Below are 12,498 nucleotides of genomic sequence, written 5' to 3' on the forward strand. Positions count from 1 at the left end.
TCTGGGTCTATAGTTTGGATTGGCATTGGTCCTTGGCTGTCCTAATGGCTCTGCGAAGATCATACTTGGATTCCTTATATTTGAGTGGGTCTCCTGATCTGATCTGAAGGCCTCACATCTGGTTTTTAGCAGATTCTGTATGTCCTGATTCATTCGGAGCTTCCTGTTGGGGAACACCCAGATTGACTTCCTCGGTATGCAGTCCTCCACAGTGCAATTTTTGCTTGGGAATCCTGCAGCCTTCAGAAATCAGTAATTTTTGGTCTTGAACAAAAACTGGTGTGGAGGCGTGTCCTGTACCCCCCCCCCAACACACAGACAGACAGACACACACCCCTACCCCTCCCCCTCCCCAAACATGGGCTGTTTTCGGCCCAGTCATCCCATTTTCACCAACTTATGGCTTTATTATCAGGTTTTCATTCTATTTGGCTTACTATTATCCACCCATTTGTCTGTCTAACTGGCTTTCTCTCCCTCTGGGCTGTGTCCACCTATCAAATGCTGTTGTCTTCCTTTAAACCCCCCCCCCCCCCACCCCCAAAAAAAGAAATCAGTTACACTCAGTTCTGAAGGAGGATCATTTGGACTCAAAACACTGACTCTGATTTCTCTCCACTGATGCTGCCAGACCTGAGGTTCTCCAACAAGTTGTTTATTTCAGATTTCCAACATTCACGGGTTTTTGTTTTATTTTAGCAAAAGAAAGCCATGTTGCCTATTGTGCTTTTGAAATGACCTATTGCCCTCAGGTTGCACTGCGAGAAATCTACAGTACTTCCTCCACTGGCAGGAGCTTTAAATTACACTCTAATCCTATTTTGTTGATTACTACATTGGTGACATGGCAACAGAGCTTCACTTAAATAATTTTTCTATAGTTACCTTCTGTCACTCTATACGCTGTTGCAAACTGGTGGCTGGTTCTAAGCCAGTGAACTGGTTTGGCTAATTTGTACTCCCCATAAGATTAGAATTTAAAGCTGTTTATTTAGCTTTTTTTTCAAATGGAGAATTTATTAAAACTTAGCTGTTGCTAAGAGCTATGGTTGAAAGACACACTGAAATTTTGTTCTCCAATAACCTATTGAAATTATTTTACAATATTGTTGATAATCTTTATATCTTTTCATTTTTGCAATAGTATGAAATTAGGTATTCCAATTAAACTTTCAAAATTTAGAAAATAATTTGAAATGATACAGCAATACTCCGTTTAGCATTGCTGGCATATCGACTGCACAGATTGAAGAATAGGCCACCTGCACACTAACCTTGTTCCCCTCCCAGTATGGTGTTCTCAGTTGAAGAGCTGACTGTTTTGCTTGTCTATGCTTCATCTATAAACACGAGGACAATTCCAAGGGATTGCGCCATTTTAACCCACGTTCTGTTTTTATATGGCATTACTTTTGCAAGTTCTAATACTGAGTTAATTAAACATTTGAAAGCTGACTACATGCTTTAATAACTGAAGCAAATTTTACTGTGATTTTTATTGCTAGTACACGAAAAGCACTATTCACATGGCTACAAAGAATTTGGTTCAGCGGACAATAGGAACAATCTGACTAGTGTTGGTTCCTTTAGGGAGACTACACGATGGAAGGTGAGCACACATTTATTTACTACTTTTTGTTTCCCACTGGATTTCTTGTGATGGTCTGAAATTGATTATGTTTTTGAGTGTATTATTCAGCTTAGCAACAAACAAAACTAATAAGTTGTAAATCCCTATCTGCTAAGTGGCAATTAGCGAGAACATTAAACATAATGTTACCTCCACGAATTGGGAACTGGAAGAGGTGATTTAATCCCTCTTAACTGCTCCACAATTCAACTGGATCATTAATAATCTATACCTTAACTCCACACAGAATCCATAGAATTCCCACAGTGCAGAAACAGGCCATTCAGCCCAACAAGTCCACACCAATATATTTGCTATAGCTTTAAGAAAATTCATAGCATTGGGAAAAAAACAATTTCTAGTTTCCTCCAAACAGCGTAACTTTAATTTTAAAATGTCAACTCATTCTCAATTTTGCCACCAGAAGTAATTATTTATCTCCATCTGCCCCATTGGATCTCTCAATCCTCAGTCTTCTGTGCTTAAGACTGAGAGATGTGGGGACAGATCCCCAATGGAATCATTGACAGCATGGGAAGAACACCAGGCAGTGCTATTGATTTTTTTTTCTTAAATTGCTCTTAACTCAGTATCCTGAAAATATTTTCTTTCACTTCTGAGATTGTGTTCAATGTGCTCAAAGGTGATGAGAAATACACAGGGTCCCCGGTTAACAAATGTCTGACTTTGAAAGGTTTGTATTTAAGAACGTAATCCAATACAGGGGTGTAACTTTAAATATCCGACATATGAACATTTCCTGTACTTACAAACAGCTGTTTTTTGCTGTCCTGCATCGTGTTCCAACTTGCAAACGGACTTGGGAACAGAACACATTCACAACTTGGGGACTACCTTTAAGTGCAAATGTTCCAATTTCCAACTTTGACGCTTTTTTAAATTCCCCGAGAAGCAATCATTTGGTTAATGACCCTTCAGACTTAGTTTTTTTTTAAAAAAGCTTACTTGTGTACCATTATTTGAAGTTTCTCATGAATTGATGTACTTGCACACATTGCATTAATTCCGGGCCATGACTGGGGAAAATCATGAGCAAATGAAATGGGTTGTTACTTTTTTTAAACAGACTGATGAAAAGAGATCTGAAGACCAGAAAGCCCACTAAAACTGCATGTGAGAAATTTTAATTCAGGTTAGTGATTTAAAAACTGTACATTCATGAATCTTTGATAGTTTATGTAATTGCATGAATTCTTGTACCAGAATATGAGATTATCTTGAGGGCTTGTAAAATTTGGATTTTGTAGTCAAAGCTGGAACTAGAAACAGTGAACTGGTAAAAGTATAGTTTTAAATGTTTTGATAATTGGGGAAAATTAATCACCAAACCAAACTTTAAAATAGAAGAGAAGTAAATCTGTGCTATTTCAGGCCATAAAGTGGCCAGAATGGGGGAAAAACAGTTTTATTAAAAGATTAAATAACAGTATGGTTTTGACTGGTGTTTAATAAGAGATTGGAACAAATTTTTAGAATTGTTTAAACAAATGCCGAGAAGAAAGATTTAGTCAGACGGAATCTAAGAACTAACTGAAGACAATTGGTTAGTAACAAAGGGCCTATGAGGCCTTAAGTTTATATTAATAGTAGATTGAAGATGAAGGAGAAGATTTGTGTGAAATATGATACATGAAAGTCAGGATGATGTAGCAAGTGGAATCTTCGTTCCTCCCAACGGAGGACAGATTGTAGACAGATTCCAATAATTGCTCATGAGCCTAGGTGTTCAGAAACAGAAAAAGTATTCTATGTAAAAACTAGAAAGCTTAAGAATCCTGAAGATTCCTGAAGATGAGATGTCGCCTAGAATCTTCAAGGAACCAAACAATTAATCTTTGAATAATTTTCATAGCTCTAGAAGTATTGGAACCATGGATGAAGACTGCTCAGTTGTAGTCCAAATATTCTTTAAAGTTGGAAGGTACAAATTTGACACTGCCTAATTATTCAAATATCCAAATGATTAAATTACTTGAGGCTGGTGCAGAAAATACTTTAGAATTTTGGATACAATATGTAAGGTATCATAGAAGTAGCCAGGCAAGCTTTGTAAGTCTGAAGTGAAATTTTAACATGTTAGTGTTTAGAGTTAACTGAATCATCAGATGGGATTAAGCTGAGGGATGTGTTTGATTGGGTTTTTGAGGTTGAATCTTCAAGTTTTTTTTTCTTTGCTTGCCTTTGCTTCCATTGTGTCCCATTCCCTTGGCTTCTGAAATGCTATTGTAAATATTTATCCAATGGTGGGGAAAAAACCCTAATAGCTTTACAAAAAATGATGTCTTAACAATGTTTTGTGTAAAACCTCCGCTCATCTCTCCTCTTGCCTCATGATGACCTTAAATCTATGCCATGTAGTTTCTGATTACCATTCAAAATGATTATAATGTCATCCAAAGAATTATAATTTTAAACAGCACTTCCCATCTCTAGTTTAATGGAAAAGAACTTAAGCTTTTCCAGGCTCTCTTCATACATGATGCCACAGTCTCTTCGCTATGCGTCATCTTTACAGATACAAATAAAATACTTCAAAAACAAATTGACAAGCAGCAAAACAAAATTAACTGGTCAGTATTCCTGCTGATGACTCTCTACTCATTAATTTTAAATAAGTTATCACATTGTTAAATGTTTGGTATGGGGTGCTGCTCTGAATTATTTTTTCCTGTAATTTGTTGCTCTTGTTACTTAATGATCTGTTAAATTTTTAATCAATTTCTCTTGGATTTACTGTGTTAGACCATCCCATAGTCCCTAAATCTTGCTTATCTTCAACTACGTTACCTAATCATGACTGCAACATCTGAAATCGTATTCTTTCTCCTTCCCTGCCCCGGAACATTTTACCTTCTCTCAATGATCTCAAGTACTAAATAATTCATTTTGTATTTGTGTTCCCTACAAACTTATTGTCACTTTTGTGACCATTTGTTGATTCAAGTGTTTCCCTTTTTTCTGGTTATTAACCTCCATTAAACAGACTTTCTGCACTTTGTTTCTATTTATTAATAAATTTGGTGAATGCCTTTAGTTCCTTGCAATTTAAAAAAGTGTTTGCAATAAACAACACTATTACTTATTTAAAAGTTCCTAGTTAGTTGACACATCTGTACTTTGATAGACACATGAGAAGCTCCCTCCCTAGTTTTGCTGTTTTTGTTTTTTGCACTATTGGCATGTTGCAGTCAGCAAGATCTGTAATTGTTTTATGTCATTAGATCCAGATTTTATTAGCTGAGTTTACATTGTTGGCTGAGTCAACAATCAATCATAACTCATGAACAATATTCTGAAAATATTCATGTGCTTATAACTAATCAGCAAAATTCTTCACTGCTCACAAAGAGCCCTGGTGTGTGGATAGTAGGGAAACTTGGTTTAATTTTAGTTGATGCCAAGTCTAATTATGTCATTTTCTCTGTTTTTCAGATAAATGACTAGGTTAAACAATTTCTGCAAGAGATGAAATCTTCAAAGAACTTTCACTTCACTATCCAGAACATGGTGCTTTATTCTTTAAAATACTGTACAGAATTTTACCAACCGGGTGGGAAAACTGTCGTTTTCTTCTTGGGGAATTTTTTTTTACACATTTAGTGAAAAATCCGAAATGGATTGTTAGTTTCTGTTCCTTGATGAACACTGTACAAATACTGTATAAATATCTGTAATTTATAAATGGTCACCCTGGAATTTTTTTTAAAAGACTCGAATGCTGCTCAGCCACAGACTCAGGTTTGATTACTACTCGTGTTGTGTGTCATTTTTAGTGGTTAAATATCGAGTGCAAACTGGTGCAAAAAAAAGGACCAGGAAATGGCTATTTGAAAACCAGAATAGTGCAACAGACTGTGAAATCATTGGTTTGTTTGAATAAACCAAGCACTAAATTTTGATGAATCCAAAGTTTTTCAAGAACAAAGTAGTCATAAGAGAACAGTTTAAGTTTGATTGAAATCCTTAGTGACTTCTCTATCCTAAGTTACTGTCTGAACTAGAAATTTTTTAATGACTTTCAAAAGTACATAACCTAGAGTTTTGAACTCGGAGCATTTGATCCAGTTCTCAAGTTTTAATTTTAAAATGTGATTTAGTTGTATTTTCATATTTTAAGTTATAATTTATGCAATAATAGAGCTTTAGAATTTAAACTCTTGTAGTATTACACCTCTAAATTGGTGCACACTTCATATGACTGTACTTCTTTTAATGTTCCCTAGGGTAAAACTATTGATATGTACATATTGTTTCTCGAAAGTATTGTTTAATCTTGACCTTTTAAAGAAATTAATCCACTGCCTGAAGGATTCCAAAGGACATTGGACTGCATTTATGCTGGGCTTTATTTCTAATGCAGCATTTGCCTTTTCTTGCACATTAAGTGCTTCCTACCCTTTTACTTACAGGTTAAAAAGTCACTTTAAGTATTTCTAGTTACAGACAAGAATGACCCTGTAAATTAATATTAAAACTGAGACACACTCAACTGTGATACCAGCTATTTCAACTTTGGTCCTGTATCAGGAAAACAAGTGAAAACAAAAATGTAATCCGTGTGATTCTTATAAAAGTGTGTGTGGTTCAGAGCTGTACTGAAATATGTTTAAGTTTAATTGGGTTGGTCAAGAGACTTTTTGGATGGACAATCCACCATCTGCCCATATTGTACTGTAGCATGTGAAATTTGTAGAATGTACAAATATGAAGTAAAGCTGAAAAGAAATGTGTATACAACACAACGTGTTGGTGCATTTGCTTTCACATTATCATCCATGATTCATGCACACAGATGCTTTCCAATATCTCAGGTCAATCCTCTAAAGAAACCAGCTCATTCTGGGTTACATTTCCACAAATGATGACAGTCCTGTCTAAATTCCATTCTTTATCGAAACCTTAATCTCCTGGCCGTGCTCTAATGACCTTACCTAGTCCAGACTCTAGTTAGGGATATGGACAGCTGCCCTTTTTTATTTTACCAACTCCACACAAGTCAAAGATTATGCATAGACCTGCCTGACTCACCATACACAAATGTGTGGTAGAAGCCTTGCCTGTCTTATTTAAGAGCACAAAAGATATTTGTTAAAATGTTTTGAGTTTACTAACAGTCTCTGATGTAACATTTTTTAATTGAAAAATTATTTTCCAGAAATAATTTTGTCTTTCCCTATTGGAGGAATGACCCCCAACCAGACTACCCCTTTAGATAGTTAAAGCAGAAACAATCAACAACCCATCAGATAAAACTTTATTTTTTTGTTGACATGAAGTACCAGAACGCTAATATTTAACTGTGTGCAACACTAACAACTTTTGGAGTTCCTTAATGGTTAAAGCATTTCTATGACAACTTGCAATTTTTTTGTTTTGGAAGAGTCTATCCAAAAGCCAGATTAGGGACTAAAACTCAAAAGCAGGCTTTGATGTAATTGGCTGGCTTAAGGTGTGTGAGAGTTTGCTACTTTTCTTTGGTATAATTTAATTCTTAGTGGTCCATGGATATAGGATATTCTTGGCAATGTAAATCCTGACTTCAGGTGCCAGTGTCATGAATACTCCCTTGCCACAAATACTCTTGTTGCATATTTGCACTCAGAACAGGCTTTGCATCTTTGATATCTCAGCAAAAGAGCTTTACACAACTGCTTCTTCTGATGCCAAACTTGCATGGTAGGAATGTCCAACAAAAGGATTTCTACTGAGCAATCAGTCTCCATTCTACATCAGACTTGAAATTGCCTACAATAATTGTGAACGACCCTGCCAGTGAATGTTAAAGGTTCTGGACAGTTTGAGATCCACTAGTTCATCCATCTGATAACATGATACTCAGAATTAACATGTAATCATTCACAAAGCTTCTCAACCTAAGCAGCTGTAAGCAATTGAAATCAAGTATAGAGTAATAAGGGGTTTTAAGTTGATATGTAATGCTGTACCAAGATACTCCATTCAAGTACTGCCTAGTATCTGAATTATTCTGAATTAGTTAAGGAGGCCACAGGCATAAACTTGTGTTGCCTTGTTCTTCCACATTGGTGTATTTATCGTTTAGCATTGTGTCAATTTGGTCTCAACCACTTCTACCTTCTGAAAGAACAGGAACATTGCCAGAACAAAGATCTGAGTGGAGCAGGGATGGAGAGAAGGAAAGTGTCACCAATGGAATTTAATCCTTTGATGTTGCCCATGTCCAACTGTACTACATTTAGAAGCTACACTACATTCAAGAAAGAAAAGGACTACTCCCAAAGGTAGGGAATATAATACTGATTACCAAGGAACAGCACCAGCATGTAGAATTGCAAAAAAGTTGAACTGTATCATAATGTATGATAAAGGTCTAAAAATCAGCAGATTTAATAGTCCATAAGCTTTGATTTAAAAAATACTAAGTTGAAATTTCTAGGCCTCTGATTGCACTAAATTTGTTTATGTCTTCCAAATGTTTTTCTGAAGCATATTTTGATTAGAAATGAGTAAATTAATGCATTTGAAAATTAAATTGCTGACTCAACTTTAAGGGCACTAAAGGCTGGTTTTGTATATAGGTACAGGGCCATAAAATTTGTCTATTACCAATTATGCTGTACCTTATTTCAGAAGGATAGGTTAAAAATATTTTCCAATATATATTAAATTCTGGATGGCCAGAGTAACCTTTTACTTTGATTCGTTTAAAACTGCATCTATTTCAAAAGGTTAACAGAAAATTTCTGTATTCAAATGGTAATTCATTGTGTGAAGTGCTTTGAAATGTTTTACATGAAGTGCCATGATTTATAAAGCAAATTACAGCATTCATACATTAACAACCAACTGTAATCTGCATTGAGTAATCAAGTGAATACAGAAGTAGCAAGAAAACAAAATCGGTGATCCTCCATTTTATAAATTTACCTATGATAATTGTTGAAAGTTTCCCATCTATCACTAGCTTAAAAATCCAAAAACCTATATGATTCAAATATTACTATGATTTTTATATACAGAATCCCTATAGTGTGGAAGCAGGCCACTTGGCCCAACAAGTCCACACCAACTCTCTGAAGAGTAACCCAATCAAACCCATTCCCCTATCCCATTACTCTGCATTTAACCCTGACTTTTCACCGCAGAGAGCGGCGCGAGCTGGGCAGAAGTGAGGTTGGAGCGCAGAGCTGGTCGGGAAGGTAAGTGATTGGTATTTGAGTGGGTGTGGGTGTGGGGGAGAGGAGGAGAGCGCTAGTTATAGGAGACTTTCTAGTTAGAGGGATGGACAGGCAGTTCTGTGGACATGGGCGAGACTCTCGGATGGTTTGTTGCCTCCCGGGTGCCAGGGTCCGAGACGTCTCGGACCGTGTCTTCAGAATCCTTAAGGGGGAGGGTGTGCAGCCAGAAGTCATGGTACACATTGGCACCAACGGCATAGGTAGGAAGAGGGGTTGGGAGGTCGTTCAAGAGCTCGGGGAGTTAGGCTGGAAGCTAAAAGTTAGGACAGACAGAGTCGTCATCTCTGGGTTGATGCCGGTGCCACGTGACAGTGAGGCAAGGAATAGGGAGAGAGTGCAGTTGAACACGTGGCTGCAAGGATGGTGTAGGAGGGAGGGCTTCAGGTATTTGGACAATTGGACTGCATTCTGGGGAAGGTGGGACCTGTACAAACAGGACAGGTTGCACCTGAACCAGAAGGGCACCAATATCCTGGGGGGTAGGTTTGCTAGCACTCTTCGGGGGGGTTTAAACTAATTTGGCAGGGGGATGGGATCCGGACTTGTAGTCCAGCAAGTAAGCTAGCTGTTTGTCAGGATGTCCAAGAATGTAGGGAGGCTGTGGAGAAGGTAGCACTGACAGGGAATACTTGCGGACACAGAGATGGGCTCAAGTGCGTATACTTCAACGCAAGGAGTATCAGAAATAAGGTGGGTGAACTTAAGGCGTGGATCGGTACCTGGGACTACGATGTTGTGGCCATCACGGAAACGTGGATAGATGAGGGACAGGAATGGTTGTTGGAGGTTCCTGGTTACAGATGTTTCAGTAAGATTAGGGAGGGTGGTAAAAAAGGAGGGGGGTGGCATTGCTAATTAGAAATGGTATAACGGCTGCAGAAAGGAAGTTTGAGGGGGATCTGCCTTTGGAGGTAGTATGGGCTGAAGTCAGAAATAGGAAAGGTGCAGTCACCTTGTTGGGTGTTTACTATAGGCCCCCAATAGCAGCAGAGATGTGGAGAAACAGATTGGGAAACAGATTTTGGAAAGGTGCAGAAGCCACAGGGTTGTAGTCATGGGCGACTTCAACTTCTCAAATATTGATTGGAAGCTCTTTAGATCAAGTAGATTGGATGGGGCGGTGTTTGTGCAGTGTGTCCAGGAAGATTTTCTAACTCAGTATGTAGATTGTCCAACCAGAGGGGAGGCCATATTGGATTTGGTACTCAGTAATGAACCGGGACAAGTGATGGGCTTGTTAGTGGGTGAACATTTTGGTGATGGTGACCACAATTCTGTGACTTTCACCTTGGTTATGGAGAGAGATAGGTGCGCACAACAGGGTAGATTTTACAATTGGGGGAAGGGAAATTACGATGCTATAAGACAGGATTTGAGGAGCATAAGCTGTCAGGGAAGGATGTGGTGGAAATGTGGAACTTTTTCAAGGAGCAGATACGACGTGTCCTTGATATGTATGTACCTATCAGGCAGGAAAGAAATGGTCGTGTGAGGGAACCTTGGTTGACGAGGGAGGTTGAATGTCTAGTAAAGAGGAAGAAGGAGGCTTACGTAAGGTTGAGGAAACAGGGTTCAGACAGAGCAGTGGAGGGATACAGGATAGCCAGGAGGGAGCTGATGAAAGGGACTAGGAGAGCTAAGAGAGGGCATGAAAAATTCTTGGCGGATAGGATCAAGGATAACCCCAAGGCATTTTATGCGTATGTGAGAAACATGAGAATGACGAGAACGAGGGTAGGTCCGATCAAGGACAGTAGTGGGAGATTGTGTATTGAGTCGGAAGAGATAGGAGAGGTCTTGAATGAGTACTTTTGTTCAGTATTTACGAACAAGAGGGACCGTATTGTTGAAGAGGAGAGTGTGAAACAGACTGGTAAGCTAGAAGAGATACTTGTTAGGAAGGAAGATCTGTTGGACATTTTGAACAACTTGAGGATAGACAAGTCCCCCGGGCCTGACGGGATATATCCTAGGATTATGTGGGAAGCAAGAGAGGAAATTGCAGTACCGTTGGCAATGATCTTTTCGTCTTCACTGTCAACGGGGGTGGTACCAGGGGACTGGAGAGTAGCGAATGTTGTGCCCCTGTTCAAAAAAGGGAATAGGGATGACCCCGGGAATTACAGGCCAGTTAGTCTTACTTCTGTGGTAGGCAAAGTAATGGAAAGGGTACTGAGGGATAGGATTTGAGTATCTGGAAAGACACTGCTTGAGTAGGGACAGCCAGCACGGATTTGTGAGGGGTAGGTCTTGCCTACAAGTCTTATTGAATTCTTTGAGGAGGTGACCAAGCATGTGGATGAGGGTAGAGCAGTGGATGTAGTGTACATGGATTTTAGTAAGGCATTTGATAAGGTTCCCGATGGTAGGCTTATGCGGAAAGTCAGGAGGCATGGGATAGAGGGAAATTTGGCCAATTGGATAGAAAACTGGCTAACTGGTCGAAGTCAGAGTGGTGGTAGATGGTAAATATTCAGCCTGGAGCCCAGTTACAAGTGGAGTTCCGCAGGGATCAGTTCTGGGTCCTCTGCTGTTTGTAATTTTTATTAATGACTTGGATGAGGGAGTCGAAGGGTGGGTCAGTAAATTTGCAGATGATACGAAGATTGGTGGAGTTGTGGACAGTGAGGAGGGCTGTTGTCGGCTGCAAAGGGACTTAGATATGATGCAGAGCTGGGCTGAGGAGTGGCAGATGGAGTTCAACCCTGCCAAGTGTGAGGTTGTCCATTTTGGAAGAACAAATAAGTATTCGGAATACAGGGTTAACGGTAGGGTTCTTAGTCAGGTGGAGGAACAGAGGGATCTTGTGGTCTATATACATAGATCTTTGAAAGTTGCCACTCAGGTGGATAGAGCTTGTAAGAAGGCCTATGGTGTATTAGCGTTCATTAGCAGAGGGATTGAATTCAAGAGTTGTGAAGTGATGTTGCAGCTGTACAGGACTTTGGTTAGGCCACATTTGGAGTACTGTGTGCAGTTCTGGTCGCCTCACTTTAGGAAAGATGTGGAAGCTTTGGAGAGGGTGCAGAGAAGATTTACCAGGATGTTGCCTGGAGTGGAGAATAGGTCGTACGAGGATAGGTTGAGAGTTCTCGGCCTTTTCTCGTTGGAACGGCGAAGGATGAGGGGTGACTTGATAAAGGTTTATAAGATGATCAGAGGAATAGATAGAGTAGACAGTCAGAAACTTTTTCCCCGGGTACAACAGAGTGTTACAAGGGGACATAAATTTAAGGTGAAGGGTGGAAGGTATAGGGGACATGTCAGGGGTGGGTTCTTTACCCAGAGTGGTAGAGTCAGAATCATTGGCGAACTTTAAGCGGCAATCGGATAGGTACATGGATGGGTGCTTAATCTAGGATAGATGTTCGGCACAACATCGTGGGCCGAAGGGCCTGTTCTGTGCTGTATTGTTCTATGTTCTAATGTGCCTAAGCTGCATGTCCCTGGACTGTGGGAGGAAACCCACACAGTCGCCAAAGCTGGAATCGAACCTGGGTCTCTGGCAGTGCTAACCACCGTGCCGCCCCTGCGTTTCACAGGTATGTGATATCCTGTTAATTGCAAGAGACAGTCATGATATAATTAAAATGCACCAATTTATAAATAGTGTCCTCTGTATATTGTATA

The 12,498-nt window shown here is 39.3% G+C and overlaps 1 protein-coding gene across 4 annotated transcripts in view; it reads left to right on the forward strand.

The window, feature by feature from the left end:
- Positions 1-6,372, forward strand: part of usp42 (ubiquitin specific peptidase 42) — a 111,868-nt gene extending 105,496 nt beyond the window's left edge. For 3 of the 4 annotated variants that reach the window (XM_060840579.1, XM_060840581.1, XM_060840582.1), the window contains 3 exons: positions 1,506-1,609; positions 2,718-2,783; positions 5,084-6,372. In XM_060840579.1, the coding sequence (XP_060696562.1) occupies positions 1,506-1,609; positions 2,718-2,756 (143 nt within the window). In that variant the 3' untranslated portion in view covers positions 2,757-2,783; positions 5,084-6,372. Of the gene's footprint in view, positions 1-1,505; positions 1,610-2,717; positions 2,784-4,084; positions 4,135-5,083 lie in introns of those variants that run through there. The other variant, XM_060840580.1, reaches the window with a different exon arrangement.
- The last annotated feature ends 6,126 nt before the right edge of the window (positions 6,373-12,498 follow it).

Source organism: Hemiscyllium ocellatum, chromosome 20 (assembly GCF_020745735.1).
Source record: "Hemiscyllium ocellatum isolate sHemOce1 chromosome 20, sHemOce1.pat.X.cur, whole genome shotgun sequence".
In the NCBI taxonomy this organism is placed as follows: domain Eukaryota; kingdom Metazoa; phylum Chordata; class Chondrichthyes; order Orectolobiformes; family Hemiscylliidae; genus Hemiscyllium; species Hemiscyllium ocellatum.